Source organism: Xiphophorus hellerii, chromosome 14 (assembly GCF_003331165.1).
Source record: "Xiphophorus hellerii strain 12219 chromosome 14, Xiphophorus_hellerii-4.1, whole genome shotgun sequence".
Lineage (NCBI taxonomy): Eukaryota > Metazoa > Chordata > Actinopteri > Cyprinodontiformes > Poeciliidae > Xiphophorus > Xiphophorus hellerii.
The window spans coordinates 24,904,010-24,924,330 of record NC_045685.1 but is presented as its reverse complement, the minus strand read 5'-3'; the positions used below and the strand labels follow the sequence as shown (position 1 = coordinate 24,924,330).

At 38.1% G+C, this 20,321-nt stretch overlaps 1 protein-coding gene and 1 pseudogene across 1 annotated transcript; both read right to left on the bottom strand.

The window, feature by feature from the left end:
- LOC116733240 (oocyte zinc finger protein XlCOF6-like) overlaps positions 1–4,535 on the bottom strand; it is a 29,127-nt pseudogene extending 24,592 nt beyond the window's left edge.
- Positions 4,536–8,125: 3,590 nt separating this feature from the next.
- On the bottom strand, positions 8,126–11,150 carry LOC116733146 (zinc finger protein OZF-like; the record flags this gene model as incomplete). The annotated part of the gene is made up of 2 exons (XM_032583950.1): positions 8,126–9,712; positions 11,129–11,150. Coding segments are annotated over 2 exons (1,206 nt in total), but the record flags the coding sequence as incomplete, so codon positions are not given.
- Between the last annotated feature and the right edge of the window lie 9,171 nt (positions 11,151–20,321).

The following is a 20,321-nucleotide window of genomic DNA, read 5'->3' as shown; positions in this document are numbered from 1 at the left end:
ATTTTAACAAAATAACCCATGTAGACATTACCTTAAAAACCTTCTAACAACAGAATAAAAACATGTCATGACTGTTCAGGTTATTTACAGTCAGGGTTTCACTATATCCATGACTTCATAAAATCCTTAATGAAGTACCACTGAGTGACTGAAGGCATTCGGCGCACTGCTAACAGTCCTTAAACAGTCCAAGCCACATTGTGTGAAGGGAGGAGACGCTTCAAACGCTGTGCAGGTAGGTCACTCATTCTCATCCCTCTGGAGCTCTGCGAAGCCTGCGACCGATGACACACTGGCGGATAAATGAAGCAACAGTTCTGCTTATCTCAGGGATTCAATGACCAACCCATCTGATTTTCCTTATGGTGAATCCTTTTCCTTGGTGCTTTACTTTGTCGTGGTTTTGAGATATGAAGAGTTTGCTTCGTTAATATTCCTTTGGGATCACATCTGGGTGCTTGAAGGAGTCCTTGAAAGATGGAAGTCGTCCTCCCACCTTGAGGAGACCGTCCATATCCATGACAACATCTAGTTAATGCAGTTTGTTGTGATGTGGTAGCTGGTTGCCTTTGGGTGTGGTAAGTGCAATGTTCACCCTGCATTCCTTTGTCGTGCACTTCTTCCACATCTTCAATTATATCATTCTTGTGTGCCACATAGTCCTTATTGTAACTTTCTTAATTGTTAAACCTTTGCTTTGAGTGTTTCAATGCGATTTCTGCAGGCCTTTTATTATCTGATGAGTCTGACGTTTGTTTAAATGGAAGAGCCTTCTCACTGTGTCTTTGTTTGTTTTTCTGTACGTTTATCCAGAAAAATGTGATCCTTTTGTGGGATTCTTTCATCCTTTACCTTTCCATCCTTAACACTGATCATATCCATTAGTGCTACAGAAGACCGTTCCTTTACCATAACTCTGTGGCACAGACTTGTTTCAGTTTCGTTTGACTCTGATGTGAAGCTACCAACAATGCTCCACCCTAGATCCATCTGTATAGCAAATGGCTCATTGTCCTTTCCCAGTAGAACCTTTTTTGGAGCTAAAGCTCTGGCACAATTAAATCCAATAAGTAATTCAGCATTGCAACTCAGGAGAGGAGGTAACTTATCCTCTATGTAGCTACAGGATATACAGTATATCACATTAAAGAATGACATAAAATGCCTAACACAAAACACTAACTGGTTTTTTAATCTCAACCTTTGATATTGTCAGACATTGCTCCACTCACACACTCAACACAAACTTTCAGCCTTTACTTTCCTGCGATTCGCAGCAGAATTGGTAACAGTGGGGTGATTGTTGTTAACATGCAGAAATTAATGGCAAAATGATCCCATGTTATGTTGCTGATTTAAGAAAAGCAGGGTTTCACAAGAAAAAGCCTTTTCACCTGTGTGAATCTTCATGTGATAAATTAAACTATTCTTTTGACTGAAACTTTTTCCACAGGTTGAAAATGTTAACGACTTCTTGTGTGAAGTCAAGCAAACATTTAGAGAGAAGGTTTTATCACAAACTTTACAAGAATATAATTGTTGGACTCTGTGAGCTTTCATGTGCCTTTTTTAGTTTGAACAATCAGTTTTACCTTTCTGGCATCTTTTGTTGTGTTTCTGTTCTTCATCTCTCTTTTCTCCTGAGTCCTCAGAATTGCTTCCTTCCTGATCCTGGTTCTCATCCTCAGCAGAGCCATGAGAGATGAGTTGGTTCCTCTGTGGTTCTGTTTCATTGTGGATTCTTTGCACATTAAGAGGATTCACCAAAATGTCATCAGTCTCTTGTTTCAGCACAAGCTGCTCTTCATCCTGACTGATGCAGAGTTGCTTCTCTTCCTCTTTGAACTCTTGATGTTCTGGTTCTTCTTTACCTGAAGTGGACTTCCTCTCCTGGTTGCTGAATTCATTGAGAACCTCCTCCTCTTTACACACCCAGCACTGTGGGAGATCTGCACAGATACACAAAACAAAAGCTTTTAAATGTGAGTAAAAGAAGGAAGTATTGATTTTAACCACTTAAAGCCTTTTCAAGTTATTCAAAGACAAAAATTACAAATTTATAAGTATGAAAATTAATTTAAGCAATTTAGTCCTTCTGACGGGAATGGATATAGAAATCAATACTATGGATCTGCAGGTGAGAAAGCAAGATGGCGACAGCTTAACCTAGTGGCTCCCCAACAAAAATATTCCAAACAGCAGCTTGATTTAATCAAGCTTAATACCATAGAGTCTTAAACGTAGTTCTACACTGAAAACATTTAATACATAGAACAGTTTGTTTTCCAATGCACATTAAAAAATAAATAAGAGTTTCTTGTTTTTATTCCAGCCATCATTTCATAATCTTCTTTTCTTTATCACTGAAACGACAAAAATTAAAGTTGTAAACAACTTCGAAAAGCCCTTGTACTTCAGCAACGCTCTGGCGAATGTCGCTTCACCATTCCAATCCTACCAATGAGCGAAGCTCTGATCAGGTTTCTGTTGTCGATTCCAATACCAATCACGCATGAGGGCCGATCATTGCCGATCAACCTGGATTGGCTGTTAGCTTTTTTTGCGCTACGTATAAATGCTACTATGTTATCTGGCAAAATGAAAAAATGATCTGGCAATAATGTCACCGGATTTGGACAAAAAACATGGAAAATACTTGCAGCCCAATACAGCAGCTATTAAGTCAAAAAGACAACTGAAAAACCTGCAATCAGCAAAATAACATTTAACAATATGGGCCTCAGTAGCCTAAATTATACATATGTCAAATAAATCTCATAACAGTGCCTATATCAAATAATATCAAATAAAAGAAGAAAACATTAATTCAAAGTCAAATACAGGTTGCATTCAATAAACATCCCTAAGTTGCTAAATCAAAACTTTCTGAGAGCAGGTCCAGCTGATTAATGCTGGTTCTGGTTGGTTGTTTCGGACCAAGCTGAGTAATTCTGCAGAACACAGGAGGAGGCACAGGAGCTTTTTATTCAGAGATTATCTGTCTCATGTTAGGACAGCAAACTTCTTAATACATATGTAAAAAGTAGTTTTTTAAGCTGCAGCTTTAAGCAGACGTTCAATGTGAGAGTTTAATGTCTGGTGGAGGTTGAACGGCGATACGTCTGCGAAATATCAGTAGAGCATAGCGGTGGTTCAACAGCGAGAGCAGAACTCAGCGTCTTCCACTGCTGGTCCAATGATTTTAGTTATTTTTTGTGTTATTTGTTTAGTCTCTGACCGTCATGCTCATCCGGCTGAGTGTTGGTAGTTGTGTGATGCTTTACCTGCTGCCTGATCGCTCTGGATGTCTTTTTTTTCCTGCAGTGAGCCTTGATAACTCACCAAACCCACTCTGTGTTTGATTTTTGTATGTCATATTAAATCGTGTTGATGCATTTTGACGTCGTTCACCTTCCAGGTATTTTTCCGTCACTACATGCAAACCTCCCCTTTCACTCTCAGAGCATTAAAGTTCCACACAACATCACTTAGGATTTGTTGCCGCATGTTTTCGCAGTGTGAAGGAAAGAGGAGATCAGCTGCACAGAGGGTCTCTGCAGGCTGCCAAGTGAGATACAGGTGATCAGCAACAAAAAACAGTGATCAGCGATCACATACTTTTTCACGTTAATCGGCTGATTATGATCAGTGGCTGATCGATCGACAGCCACTGATAAGCGGAATTGCAATAAGCAATTGAGAATGACTCTTTGTTATGTTCAGTCAGTCTCAGTTTAGCTCCGTGGAGAATATTCAATATTTGTCAGGAACCTAACGTTCAAGTTAAAGCCACTTCCTGTTTGGTGGCACAGGAACAATTAAGACTTCCTGTAGAAATTTACACTTTAAATTATTACGCATTATTATACAGTGGTTGAAGTGGGTGATGTCAGGACAGTCAGAATAAGTTCTGCTAGGCGATGAATTGTCCCAGAAATTATTGCGGTAAACGATAATATTGTTGTTTTGAGACCAATTTCAAAAGTAACATAATGTTAATAATAATGTAAGAACACATGTTGCAACAAATAAAAAAAAGTTAAGAAATCTCTATAAACAAAACTGTCTTTCAAAAAAGGGCTGGTTAAATCATGATTGTTCCTCATATTTCATTTCTTAAGCACACACACACTTCTTAAGCACACACACACACACACACACACACACACGGACAGATCTGAGTATAAATACTTCCTGCTCTCAGCGAGAGTTGGGCGTTTCTGTGAAAATATTGAGAATATTATTTGTGTAAAGCCCAGAACCCTCCAACGTTGGCCCAAATGAAGCAGACATAAACGCCAGCTTTGGCCGAAAAACAACCATTTCTACCTCTTTCCCGCCGTGCTCTTGTTTTAACATCCTCCTGTAAATATTCCGTGTTATGCAGCAGCACCCCTCCACTCTGACAGCCGCACCGGACGGAGACATCTCCCGTATTCTCAGATCCAAACCATGACACGGCTGACTAAAACGTGAAGGTGTTTCGTACCTATCCGGTGTAAGATGATCCTCGGTATCCGGGTAAAATCCATCAGTCTGCGCTGATCCTCCATCTCTTCCTCCATCTTAACGTTGATTTCTTTCCACTCTGTGAATGTTTCTCCAGCAGGAGTTACCTGCTCGTTGATAAACTCTCTCTGAGGCGGAACTGAAGACAGTTTCACTGAAAACACGGAAATATTTACCGAAAACACCAAACCTGTTTTCAAACTACCTTCTAAGAGGAGCTAATGCTACCTGGTGAGCTCCGTAGCTTTCCGTGTGTTTCACTTTGGCTGCACTGAAGAAACTGTAAACGATTTTTAGTTCCCGCTTGAATTTTCCGCGTTGAGCCTCCTCTCAACATAAAGTTATATTAAATATCTTACAACATTAATAAAAGGTTTATATATTTCAGTGAGTGAAACACAGTATTAAAGTAATTACACAAACACACGGATGTTTCCAAGCCTTTTATTTCTGTTAATTATGAGGATTTTCCACATTTAATGGAAACACAGCATTTATGATTAGAATAATACATCATACTGACACTAATGAAAAAAATAATTATTTAAAAATGTGAGCTTGGAGTCAGTTATCAGAAAATACTTTTAATCTTACAAAAGAACCATATTAGAAGGTATTTTAATTTCTTGTGTGTGATCGTTTCAGCTTGTGAAACAGAGTCTAATATTATAGTTTTGTATTTTGTGTATCAGTTTTGAAGTTAAACAGTAAATGGCTACATATATTATAGAGGAACGCAGAGAATTGTTGTGATCGTTTTAGCTTGTAAAACAGTCTAAGTGGTATCAAAACGTGCGGCTCAATCCCGGCATTTAGCTATTACTGTTATTGGGAATCGGAGTTACGATGGCGACGTAAAAAGCTAAAAACGAGCAAAATTTCCAACTGCAGAAACACAGAGTATAACTGAAACCAACTGCCGCCCCATTAGAGTGAGAAATGAAGTGGATTTTTGACCCCAAAAAAATTTAGAAATCGCCGTCACGCCCACAAATATCGCCCGATTGGTGTCAAACTCGGTCATGACATCGATACGCATGCCTGCTCCGGTAAAATGTTTTCAAAATTTCTCTAGGGCTTACGGTTTTCTGTCAAGGTGCTTCAGGGCGAAATCATGCGGCAGGGTAACTGACGCTCTCCCAGATTCACTTCCATGTATTTCTGAAAAATTTCAGAGCTCGACGCACACCATCTATGTCTCATCACTGTTATTACTGAGAGTGAGGTAGAGATATGAATCGCGGGCGACAAATAGCCCTCTCATACTCTTCAAACGGTTTTCGAATACGTATCACGGTTCCCGAACGGGAAGGAGTTGTTCGGACTGCTTTTTTAAATAAAAACTGACTAGGTGTCTCACAAAGATATAATTCTTTTCCACCTTTCTGTCTCACACTCACACAACAGTTGCTCTTTAGAACTACAATGACTGAAGGTTAGGACTACAACATGGCGGACACTCAGTGCCTACAAAAGAGGTCTGAGCTGAATGTCAGAACTACAAACATGGTGGAACTGTCAGTTACTACAGAGGAGGACTGAGCTGGCCTTTAGAATTACTTGTGTTTTGGGTGTTTTATAACTGATTTAAAATTAAGCTTACTCAGTACATTTGTGTATTTTTTACATGAACGTTCCATTCATCCATCCATCCTCTGTTCACCCTTGTCCCTAATGGGGTCGGGAGGGTTGCTGGTGCCTATCTCCAGCTACGTTCCAGGTGGGAGGCGGGGTCACCCTGGACAGTCTGTCGCAGGGCAACACAAAGACATACAGGACAAACATTCACACACACACACCCCTAGGGTGTGTGTGGAGAATTTAGATAGACCGATTAACCTAACAGTCATGTTTTTGGACTGTGGGAGGAAGCCGGAGTACCCGGAGAGAACCCATGCATGCACAGGGAGAACATGCAAACTCCATGCAGAAAGACCCCGGCCGGGAATCGAACCCAGGACCTTCTTGCTGCAAGGCAACAGTGCTATCAACTGCACCACTGTGCAGCCCCTAGATCAATGTTACTCATGGAATTAGTTTGGACATTTAAAATGAAGCTTACTGAAAATTTCAAAATAAAAGCCTTAATATTCCTCTATGGTTAAATTAAGGCCATAGGTGGTGCAATAATATTAGCCTGCATTATCTTTTTCTCTCAGGTTAAGCATTTTCCCTAAAATAAGATTTTAGCTATTTTTCTTAATTATTATCCATGTTTAGGACACTGAATGTAGGAAGTCAATCTAAAACAACATTCTAATGATAGCCCACATGCTACTGGCAGCATTTAGGTTTACATTAGCATTTTGGCTCATTTTAGATTATACATTAATATTAACATACTGAATGGTGCAAGACCATGTTAATCAACATGCTTGTTACTCTCCACATGCTATTGATTACATTGCAGGTTTCTTTAGCATTGATGCTAATTTTTAGCATCAGAACGCTGGGTCCAAACCGACGGGCACATTTTGGCAGGCCCCGGTTAAATTTCTTCAGGAATTTTCTAGTTTTGTATTTTGTGATTAAGTCTTGAAGTTAACAGTAAATAAATACATATTTTATAGAGGAGCGCAGAGATTCGTTGTTTTGACTTGTAAAGATGGAGAATAACTGACTGTGTTGTGAAAAAAAGGTTCATGTTGCCAAAAAAGTAGTGAAAACATGAAAGGTCACTGAAGAGACAAGATGTGAGACCAAGACAGATCACTTTAACTAAAGCCATCAAAACAATAAAAGTCTTCTGGTTATTTTGAAAAATTCTTGGCCTGTTTTTATGTCTGATATTTTTATAAGACAGATCACTTTAAATACAGCCATAAAATCAACAATTTGATTGACAACAAAACTGAAAAGGATCATTAATCCAAAGCTCTTAACAACAGAAAGCATTGGGCGAGTTGATTAATTTATGGATTTTTGATGGGTTTTTAAAAAAATATCCTTCAAATGCAAAAGATATTTCTGACTTGTTTTTGTGTCACATTACAGTATTGTAGATCGTCTGCAATGTTATCTCTGGATACAGTAACTGAAAGGTGCATGAAACGTCCATAAAGATGTAGTTTCTGACAATGCAGAATTAATTAATAACTAATGAAAACATTACATTTGAGATTAGAATATTAAATCAGACTAATTGATGAAAAATACTTTTAATTTTGTAAAATGTAATGAATGTGACATTTTTTGAAAACTGTCTTAAATTCTGATATTGAGGAAATGAAAAAAATTCAATTTGTGTAAAAACTCATGTTTTACTGTTATTGCAAGGATCTTTAGATGCTTTACTTAAAGCTGACATTTAAAAATATGGCAACAGTTAATGACGATGACAATCACTGAATAATCCATCAATATTTATTCAAATCAACAGTTATTAAAAAGCATATTCTGCTCAAAATAGTAGTGTATATTTTAACAAACCTTTTTAATAATATACTTTGCTTCTCATAGCAAAGTGTAACAATGACAAACATTTGGGAACATAAAAACCTCTCTGTGGTTAGCTCTAAATCAAAATCTGACCAGATCAAAATTATTTTAGAGTTTTTTTCAAACAAACATCAGAGTTTTATTTATGGAAAAACAAGAACATTTCACTGCTTTCATTTCTAAAGTATTTTACATCCAGTCATACACAGAAACTTCAAATAAAAGCTAAACTCAACTATTCTACATGGTACAGAACTCCATGAAAACTGAAATGCACAGAAATTAATCCTGTCTGAATGTGTTCCCCTCTTTAACTTCAGTATCTAATGGGATACTGATGGGGATCTTAAGTACAAATACGACTGAGAATTAAAACAAAAAACTGGATTAAGGAAAACAAGCTGATAGGCAAAAGTAGACCTCAGGTTTATTTTGGTCAGACAGTGAAAGACACAATCACAGTGAATCACTAGCAGCCTGCAAGAATCTGTTGACTTTAATATGTTCAACTTGCTGTTTACATCATCTGACCAGATTTTCCATAGGATTAGATGCCAAATTGGATCGGATCTGTTTTGGACCTATGGATTCTCATCAGAGTGAGTCTTCATGTGACGAGATAAATTACTTCTGTTACTGTAACTTTTTCCACAGCTCCCACATGAGAAAGGCTTCTCACCCGTGTGAATTCTCATGTGAACATTTAAATCACCTTTTTGAGAGAAACGTTTTCCACAAGTCCCACATGAGAAAGGCCTCTCACCCGTGTGAATTCTCATGTGAACATTTAAAGAACCTTTTTGAGAGAAACTTCTTCCACAAGACCCACAAGAGAAAGGCTTCCCACCTGTGTGAATTCTCATGTGAACATTTAAATTAGTATTTTGAGAGAAACTTCTTCCACAAGTCCCACAAGAGAAAGGCTTCTCATCTGTGTGAATTCTCATGTGGACATTTAGAAAGTCCTTTCGAGAGAAACTCTTTCCACAGGATCCACAGAAGAAAGGCTTCTCACCTGTGTGAATTCTCATGTGATGAGTTAAAGTCCCTTTTTCACTGTAACTTTTTCCACAGATCCCACAAGCGAAAGGCTTCTCACCTGTGTGAATTCTCATGTGATGAGTTAAAGTCCCTTTTTCACTGTAACTTTTTCCACAGATCCCACAAGAGAAAGGCTTCTCACCTGTGTGAATTCTCATGTGAACATTTAAATAAGTTTTTTGAGAGAAACTTCTTCCACAAGTCCCACAAGAGAAAGGCTTCTCATCTGTGTGAGTTATCATGTGGACATTTAGAGCGTCCTTTCGAGAGAAACTCTTTCCACAGGATCCACATGAGAAAGGCTTCTCACCTGTGTGAATTCTCATGTGATGAGTTAAAGTCCCTCTGTTACTGTAACTCTTTCCACAAGTCCCACAAGAAAAAGGCCGCTCATATCTGTGAATTCTTCTGTGCCTCAGCAAGATATCGTTTCGAGAAAAGGTTTTATCACAAATTTTACAAGAATATAATTTTTGCCCTGCGTGAGCTTTCTTGTGCTTTTTTTGTTTTGAAGTGTCAGTTCTGCCTTTCTGCTCTTTGGTTTTCTCATATTTCTCCTTTTGTTTTTGTTCTTCCTTTCTCTTTTTTCCTGGGTCTTCAGAATTGATTCCTTCCTGATTCTGGCTCTCAGTTTCTGCAGAGCCATGAGAGATGAGTTGGTTCCTCTGTGGTTCTGTTTCATTGAGAACCTCCTCCTCTTTACACACACAACATTGTGGGAGATCTGGACAAAAAGACAAAACAAAAGCCTTTAAATGTCAATCAAACAAGGAAGTTTTCCTATTAATATTTTGTTGGATAAAAACAGGATTTTTTTCTGGCTCTGGAAAGAGGTTCCGCAGCATCCGGTGCAGGTCCACCAGGTTCCGAAACAGCTTTTTCCCACTTGCCATCAGACTGCTGAACTCTTAACTGGACTGCACTCAAAATCTGGTCTCCACTTCATACCTTGCACATGTACAGAGCTAAATAACTTCCATTTTACTGTCAGTCCTGCACTTTATATTTTATATTCATATTTATATTCATATTTTATACTGTATTTTATCTTATTCTGGAGTAACCTCAAAACATTGTCCTGAGCCGTATGCAACGAAATTTCGTTCTGTATAAACCCTGTGCATGCAAAATGACAATAAAGTCAGTCTAAGTCTATTTGACTATTTTGATGACATTCCCTTTAGCGCAGCTCCATCTAATGGATGCATAACGTAACTCCAGCCTCTACTGTAGCGTCTATCCTATGCGCCTTAAACACGGTGCAACTTATATATGAAAAAAGTTTTAAAATAGGCCATTCATTGAAGGTGCGCCTTATAATGTGGTGCGCCTTATAGTGCGGAAAATACGGTAATTATGCTTTATAAAAATTGTAAAAAATAAAGGTAAATGCTTCACGGATTTCGCCTATCATGGGTTCTTTTGGGAACACAACCCCCGAGAAACACGAGGGTTCACTGTTTAGGTACATGTTTAAATAAAATGAAGATTGTTGAACTACTGACATGTCTCTGAAATTCCAAGCAAAAACTTTGTGTTTATTTTCAGAAAATGAGAAAAGGTCAAAATAATTTAAAAATGCAGTGCTTTCAGACCTTGAATAATGCAAAGAGAACTAGTTCATATTCATTTAGAAACAACAAAACAAATGTTTTAACTCAGGAAGAGTTCAGAAACCAATATTTGGTGGAATAACCAGGAGCTTTTCAATGGGGTTTAGTGCAGTGGTCTCTTCATTTTTTCCAGACCTGTATGTAGTTGTTAACGGTTTTAGTTGGACAAAACTATTTCATTTCTTATGTGAATGTATGTAAATAAGCAGTGAAGTTTAGAAAAATGCACCAACAAATAACTTCTCTTGGTCCTTAGCACTGCTGGGGGCTAAGGACCCCTAAAGGTCAGATCCTAGAATCGCCCCTGGGTTTAAATATTCTGCTATTAGAGCAGAATACTCCAGTCCAGGTTTGAAGAGTCTGGGTGTTGTAGTTTTTAAACTAGAGTCGATTAAACATGCGGAAGGAAAAAATAGGTGGAATCGCCCTTTAGCCATTTCCCGAATCGGAAGCTTGAATTGGAAACCAACTTCAGCTTCGTCTTTCTTAAACCTGATTAATCAGTAAAACATGAAGGTGTTTCGTACCTATCCGGTGTAAGATGATCCTCGGTATCCGGGTAAAATCCATCAGTCTGCGCTGATCCTCCATCTCTTCCTCCATCTTAACGTTGATTTCTTTCCACTCTGTGAATGTTTCTCCAGCAGGAGTTACCTGCTCGTTGATAAACTCTCTCTGAGGCGGAACTGAAGACATTTTCACTGAAAACACGGAAATATTTACCGAAAACACCAAACCTGTTTTCAAACTACCTTCTAAGAGGAGCTAATGCTACCTCGTGAGCTCCGTAGCTTTCCGTGTGTTTCACTTTGGCTGCACTGAAGAAACTGGAAACGATTTTTAGTTCCCGCTTGAATGTTCCGCTTTGAGCCTCCTCTCAACATAAAGTTATATTAAATATCTTACAACATTAATAAAAGGTTCATATATTTCAGTGAGTGAAACACAGTATTAAAGTAATTACACAAACACACGGATGTTTCCAAGCCTTTTATTTCTGTTAATTATGAGGATTTTCCACATTTAATGGAAACACAGCATTTATGATTAGAATAATACATCATACTGACACTAATGAAAAAAATAATTATTTAAAAATGTGAGCTTGGAGTCAGTTATCAAAAGATATTTTTAATCTTACAAAAGAACCATATTAGAAGGTATTTTAATTTCTTGTGTGTGATCGTTTCAGCTTGTGAAACAGAGTCTAATATTATAGTTTTGTATTTTGTGATTCAGTCTTGAAGTTAAACAGTAAATGACTACATATATTATAGAGGAACGCAGAGAATTGTTGTTTTGACTTTGATTTGCAGATAAGAGAATAACTGTGTTGTGGAAAAAAAGGTTCATGTTGCTAAAAAAAGAAGTGAAAAGAGACAAGATGTGAGAAGAAGACAGATCACTTTAACTAAAGCCATAAAATCAACAATTTGACAACAAAACTGAAAAGGATCATTAATCCAAAGTTCTTAACAACAGAAAGAATTGGGCGAGTTGATTAACTTATGGATTTTTGATGGATTTAAAAAATATATCCTTCAAATGCAAAAGATATTTCTGACTTGTTTTTGTGTCACATTACAGTATTGTAGATCGTCTGCAATGTTATCTCTGGATACAGTAACTGAAAGGTGCATGAAAAGTCCATAAAGATGTAGTTTCTGACAATGCAGAATTAATTAATAACTAATCAAAACATTACATTTGAGATTAGAATAATAAATCAGTCTAATTGATAAAAAAATACTTTTAATTTTGTAAAATGTCATGAATATGACATTTTTTGAAAACTGTCTTGAATTTTGATATTGAGGAAATGAAAAAAATTCAATTTGTGTAAAAACTCATGTTTTACTGTTATTGCAAGGATCTTTAGATGCTTTACTTAAAGCTGACATTTAAAAATATGGCAACAGTTAATGACGATGACAATCACTGAATAATCCATCAATATTTATTCACATCAACAGTTATTAAAAAGCATATTCTGCTCAAAATACTAGTGTATATTTTAACATACCTGTTTAATAATATACTTTGTTTCTCATAGCAAAGTGTAACAATGACAAAAATTTGGGAACATAAAAACCTCTCTGTGGTTAGCTCTAAATCAAAATCTGACCAAATCAAATTTTTTTTTGAGATTTTTTTCAAACAAACATCAGAGTTTTATTTATGGAAAAACAAGAACATTTCACTGCTTTCATTTCTAAAGTATTTTACATCCAGTCATACACAGAAACTTCAAATAAAAGCTAAACTCAATTATTCTACATGGTACAGAACTCCATGAAAACTGAAATGCACATTCACGGGATCTTAATTTCAGATCACGCCCCTCTCTTACTTCAGATCCACTTTAATCTTCATGCTCCATCGTTCAACTGGAAATTTATCCCCCCCATCAATTCGGATCAAGCACTTAAGGACTTCATTTCAGCTAAAATCTCAGATTTCCTTCTTTTTAATGACAAAGGTGATGTGTCTGATTCAGTCTTGTGGGAGACATTTAAGGTGGTTCTGAGGGGCAACATTATTTCTTATCAGTCTTCGGTCAAAAGGGCCAGATCTCAGCGTTTTGCAGATATTCAGGCTGAATTGGCTGTTTTGGAGGACAGGTACCAGAACTCAAATGATGAAAATATACTTAATGCCATTCTGAAGATAAAATCTGAATATAACCACATGCTTGGGGAACAAGTTGGTAATTGCATTCGCAAACTTAAACAAAAGCATTTTGAACTGGCGGACAAACCTGATAGATTGCTTTCTAGACAAATAAAAGGCACACTGGCAGATAGAGCTATTCATAAAGTTACTTCTCCTTCTGGCCAACTGTTAACTGATCCTAAACTCATTAATGATGCCTTTTTCAATTATTACAGTGATTTATACACCTCCAAGAGTAGTGCTACCAGCACGGATATTAAAGTCTTTCTAAACAATTTAAATGTACCTGTCCTGGATGAATCCGCCAGGGCACACCTGGACTCTAGTTTTACTATTGAAGAAATTAAATCCGCGATACACTCTTTATCTCCTGGTAAGGCTTGTGGTCCGGATGGGTTTGGAATAGATTTCTATAAATGTTATTTGGATCTGGTTGCCCCTCTTCTTCTGCGTATGGTGAACTCTTCTGTGGTGGAGGGAGTGTTTCCCCAGAGTTTGTATGATGCTCATATCTGTCTTCTCCTGAAGAAGGGCAGGGATTGCTCTAATGTTGCCTCATACCGTCCTTTAAGCTTACTAAATGGTGACCAAAAAATAGTAGCCAAAGTACTAGCTACTCGTTTAAATAAATGCATAGCTCATCTGATCCATCCCAACCAGACTGGCTTTATCCCCAACAGGTATTCCTTTTCAAACACTCGTCGACTCTTAAGTGTTATGTACCAGTCCAACCTTCCTGCCTCCGCAGTTATTTCATTAGATGCTCAACAGGCATTCGACCAAATTGAATGGGACTATTTGTTTTTGGTTCTCCAAAAATTTGGCTTTGGCGATAAAGTTATGACTTTACTAAAAATGCTTTACGCTCAGCCAAGATCCTCAGTTCTGAGTAATCACGACAGGTCTGCTTCTTTTTTATTGCATCGCGGAACCAGACAGGGGTGTTGTCTTTCTCCGTTGCTATTTGCACTGGCCATGGAACCCCTTGCTATTTCCATCAGGAACCATCCATCGATCACTGGCATTTCAGACTATGCTACAGATAGTCCCATTGGCCTGTATGCAGACGATGTTATCCTGACCCTTTCAGACGTTACAGTCTCTCTTTCTCCACTTCTTACACTTATAAATAAATTTGGCAAGCTTTCCGGTTTTACTATTAATTAGGATAAAAGTCTTTTTATGCCTCTTTCAAATGGTCTGAACGCTGCTTTTCTTAGCAATCTGCCATTCAAAGTTTCCACTAGTCATTTCGAGTATCTGGGGATAAATATCACAAGAGACCCTAAACTCCTTTTTAAATATAATTTTTTGGATTTAATCAACAAAATTAAATCCATGGCTGACATGTGGAGGCACCTTCCTCTTTCATTGATTGGTCGCATCAATGTTGTCAAGATGGTGCTCCTTCCGAAATTTACCTATCTTTTTCAAAATATACCCATTTATCTCACTGCTTCCTTTTTTAAGATGATAGACTCTATTATAATCCCTTTTGTCTGGGCTGGTAAGCACCCTCGAATATCAAAGTCTCACCTACAGAAACCTACTGCGGAGGGGGGCCTAGGCCTTCCTGTTTTTCGATACTATTACTGGGCGTGTAATGCCAGATCCTGGGTTTTCTGGACTCAGTTCTGTTCGAGGGGTGAGGTGGTTGACTCGCTACTACCCAAATGGCCATTGAACGAAAACCTTGCGTTATTGGAGCTTACTTCTTCTTCCTCAGCTGCAGTATTGTTTTCCAATCCTTCTTTGTCCTTTCAGTTGCTGAAGGATAATTTTATACTAAGAAATTCACTCAGGATTCTGAAGCAGTTAAAGAATGTATTGAATCTCCCTGGCTTGTCCATCTATGCCCCGATTTGTCAGAATTCAGCATTTAAGCCAGGTAATATGGATGTAGTTTTTAAGCACTGGTTAAATAAGGGGATAGTTGCTGTTAAGGATTTATACATTAATAATCACTTTGCTTCCTTCACGCAACTACAATCAAAATTTGGTCTTCCTTCTAGCCATTTTTTCAGGTACTTGCAAGCCCGGAACTTTGTAAAACAGCACCTCCCCCACTATGAAACCTTACCGGCACAGCATAGTTTCTACGAGCTTATAAGAAAGCCCTCTACCTCTAAAAACCTAATTTCTCAGTTTGTTAATCTTCTCAGTTCATCCCCATCTACTAGGCATATAAAAGAGGCCTGGGCTTCTGATCTACTTGGTGAGATTTCGGATGAGCAATGGGATTTGTCTCTTTCAAGAATCAAGACCTGCTCCATTAACTCTAGACTGCAACTTATTCAATTCAAAGTTATCCATCGGCTGCACTTTTCTAAAACTAAACTCAATAGGCTATTCCCCTGCGTCTCACCAAAATGCGACAAATGTAAATTAGATGATGGGACTCTGGGTCACATGTTTTGCTCCTGTCCTAAACTAATGGACTTCTGGTGCAAGATTTTTGAATTTTATAGCAATGCTTATGGCAAGCCTCTATGTCCGGATAGGCATTTGATTATTTTGGGTTGCTCTAAATCCTCTCTTGCTCTTCCCATGTCCCTACAACAGTCTCTAATGTTTGGTTTAGTGGTAGCAAAGCGGGTTATTCTACGGGAATGGAAATCCTCTACCCCGCCTTGTTTTAAGAAATGGCTTAATGATATGGTGTCCTGTATCTATCTTGAGGAGATTCGATACTCTTTGTCTGACAATCATCAGAAGTTCCTGGATGTGTGGGGTCCTTTCAATAGATACATACAAAATAATAGGCTAAAATAACTGTCGTTTAGATCTGGACCTGTATTTTCTAATAATTTATTTTACTCATTTACCGTTTCGTCATATTTATTGTGATTATAACTTGTGTTCATCTTTTCTTGTTATTCCATATTCCATGGTGGGCTGTTTGTTTCAATGTCCTCAGAAATGTCTCTTACTCGCTTGGACTCTGTCTCATGCTCGATAACACTCTACAATCTGATGTGCATTTTATCCTCTTATCAGACCCTTTGCTAGCTGACAGTGTTTTGATTGTTCTGTTCTGTGGATTTTTGTTTTGATGATTCTGGTTAGTTTTTTTTATCCTTGTTGTTTTGTCCTCTAATTTGCCTGTTTATTCTTGAAAATCATAAATAAATATAAAAAAAAAACAAAAAAAAAACAAAAAAAAAAAAACTGAAATGCACAGAAATTAATCCTGTCTGAATGTGTTCCCCTCTTTAACTTCAGTATCTAATGGGATACTGATGGGGATCTTAAGTACAAATACGACTGAGAATTAAAACAAAAAAGTGGATTAAGGAAAACAAGCTGGAAAACAATCTGGTTTAAAACATAATCTTTAACCAGTATGAGTAAAGATAAGACTGTCACGGATCACAAACTGTAATTTAGATATTATATGATGAATAGTAAACAGTCCAGGTCAAAGTTGATCATTCTAAGTATTTTAAATACTTAGAACGATATGAGATGCGTTTAAGGCACTTTTTAAAGTAGGAAATTAAACCTCAATGACACCAATAAGCAACTAATTTGTAGAATAAAAGTTAAATTATAGCTTAAATTAAACATAATTGAGATTTTTACTATTTTTATTTTTTTACGGCTAGCAGAGTAGAATCTGCTGGCCCTTACAGCCAACCAGTGATTATTTAATATTTATAATTTGAGCTGATTGTTTAAATAGTGCCCTGCGACAGACTGGCGACCTGTCCAGGGTGAACCCCGCCTCTCGCCCGGAACCTAGCTGGAGATGGGCACCGGCAACCCTCCCGACCCGACTAAGGACAAAGGGTGAACAGAAAATGGATGGATGTCTGGATGTTTAAATAGTTTTCAGATACAGCGATGTTTAACCAGTCTCATCAGTAAACTGTGAAAGTGTTTCATGAGTATTCGGTGTAAGATTGCCTTCACTGTCCGTGTACTTCCTTAAACTGGCGTCACGGAAACTGTAATTGTCAGATTATATGATGAATAATAGTCAGAGTTGTGATAGAATAGTCAGCAGTGATAGAAGTTTAGTAATAATGCAAATCTTTCATCACATTTGCCCCACATTCCCTCCTAATTCAGGGATTGTGGTTTCTTAATTTCAGTGTTTATGCTACTGGACGAGAAACAGAGTTAAAATTGTCTTTTGTTCCTCACAGCACCTGTGCAGATCGATCACTGTGCGGTTTGAAGAGTTGGGAAGGAACTGTGTTTGCAGCCCCGGCCCTCATAATGAAGAACGGCTCTAGGAGCCGGTTCCCATGGTTCAATTCAAAGAACCGACTCTAACAGCCCAAACATTCGGGACCGACCCATCAGCTAGATTCAGCAACCTATCTGTTTTTATTACGGATACGATAGTTTATAAAAACAGACATAGTATAAAACATATTTACTGAGATTACATTATAGAGTTCCAATTATAGCAGCATATTTTATGTTTCAGGTCAGTGTTGCTTCATAGACTGTCAGCTCCATCAGTATCAACCTCCAGGTAAAACAGCCGGTGTTGTTGCACAGGTGAGAGATCTCCTGCTGCATGTTTCATTGGTAATCGTTCTGCACTGATTGCTGGAGAACTCAGACTTCAATCATAGTAGCAGGCAGAAATGAGGAACCTTTACTGGGGTCAACAAAATGGAAGACACGGCGTGTCTTATCTCTCAAATATCAAATATCTCTACAAAAGGAAGAAAGGAGAAGACCAACAGATTATTCAACCAGCTTTAGCTCTGTAGAGCAAATAATAATAATAATAATACAAAAGACTTTGAGGCATTTTTTTTAATCACATCACAAAAGAGAAAACTTTTGTCTAGATTAGTTCTGGAGAGCCGGTACCTCAGGCCAAACGGATCCAAAGAGAGACAGCAGACAGAAGCAGCACAAAACCAAGAGTAAAAAAAAAGACAAAAAGAAACAGATAATATTTCTGTGGGGACTTAATGGACCAAGAACTGATTGATGGATGTAAGCCAACAGGAAAACATCTAAACGCGAAAATGAATCTACAGAATCACAGAGGAGGACAAAAAAGTCCCAATACAAACAGATAGCCAGCAGCGACGCTACATATTAAAACAAAGATTTAAAGGAGAGTATCATTTTTCTTTGCAACTTTCAGGTTTGTAAAAGTGTGAGTGTGTGAAAACTTTTGAACGGTTTTATGTTTCATTGGACACAATGAAACAAATCTGGAAATCTAAATTCACACATTTTATGTAAATATTGCCAAAAAAAACGTCTCTCCATAAACTGCTTGTATAACAACATAGACAGTGTAACCAACGGTAACACATTCCAAAGATGAAGGAAAACTCTGTGATGTCACAACTAGAGTCATGCTTGTGATGTCATCAGCTCTCTATCTATGTAACAAACTTCTACCTTCTTGTCATTGCTTGCTGCACTACTGAGGAGTTCAGACGCACGCAAAGCGCTTTTACAGTGAGATTGTTAGCAGACTGATTTGAACAAGTATTATTTTGTCAAAACATGGCACATCAAAGCCAATATTGTTCCATCAGTGATTTAGCCAAAGGACGTCAGTATGGGTGGGTAGGGAACAGACCTCCTCCCTTTGATTTCCACATAGAGATACAACGACTTGCCTCTCTTTTAAAAATGGAGAAAGCAAAATTATTTGACCAGAACCAAAAGCTGGACGACACCCAAACAAAACTGGAGGAAACAAAAGTTGAGGTAGAGACGCAGAGAGCTCTTAAGGAGATTTTCATCGGCAGGAGCATCGAGTTGAAGAAAAAACTACAGGCAATTGAAAAGTGCAACAATCCAGAGACTCTCAGCCCTGCAATTATCGATTCCGAGGTGGACAGCGACACAAAACAGCAGCTGATAGAGGACTTAGACCTAGTGAAGGTAGATCATATTGCCACAGAGCGAGCGTTCATGTCAAGGATTGAGGAATTAAAAGATAAAAACAGAGCACTCCAACAAGAGCTGGACGACATGAAGGCTAAATACGAGGAGCTTCAGTCCAAATCTGAAGCAGACATTAGTGAGAGGAAACGTCAGGCTGACATGCAGATGGTCAATGAAGACAAGATCAGACAGGACCAAAATTTAATAGAGAAAATGTCCAAGGAGATCAGCAGCTTCAAGGTTACCGAGAAATGCCTGGTGAGAGAACTAGAGCAGATTCATGGTTCATACCAAGAACTAAAGTCGAGGTATGAAGCAGATGTGACTCATATGAAAGAAGCTAATTTGGAAAAAACCAAGCATGATATTATTGAGCTCATCAAGGCACTCAGAGCAGAGAAGGACAACCTCAACCAGAAAAATGCAGAAGGTATCTCTTTCCTGAAATGGCAATCGACTAAGGTAATAAAACGTCTGGAATCTGTTGTGGAATTCGCAACAGTTACTTACCAAGAACTAAAAGCCGGATATGATGGAAGGGTTTTGACTCTAATACAGCAGTTAGAAACATTTAAGCAGAATCTACGTAACGAGTTTAAAACTTATTCAGAGCAAAGGATGAGTGACCTGAAGATTATCACCGAGCTTAAAGCTGAGAAGGACAGTCTCCTAAAACAACTGACTGCTTTTCAACAACTTCACTCCGGCTGTGAGTTTAACTCACAGCAGGAAAACATGAAAACTGAATTGCAACTCAAACACGAATTAGGACCTGAGAGACAAAAAGAACCAAACGAGAAAGACACTACCCCGGAAAACAAGGTTTCTGACACTGCGTCCATGGATCAGGACCGTCTGACAGAGGAAACCCTGTCAGAAAACATTGATGTTCCTGATGCCTCTCCCAACCAGGTAAACGACTTTATGGAAAACATGCCGAGTAACTTAGAATCCATGGACGTGACGGACCGCTCTGTGGAAAATCTGTCACAGGAACCAGTGGGGGCAGTCGCCGAGGAAAAATCAGTGTGGAAGAAGATACGGCACTGTTTGGGGCTCAGAAAACCACAAATGTTCAAGAAGAAAAGCAAAAAAGCCTCTGAGTCAAGCGATTAGGAAAAAATGTAATTTCTGAACCGTTTGAAACCCCAAAATATATTTCTTATTTTAGATCCC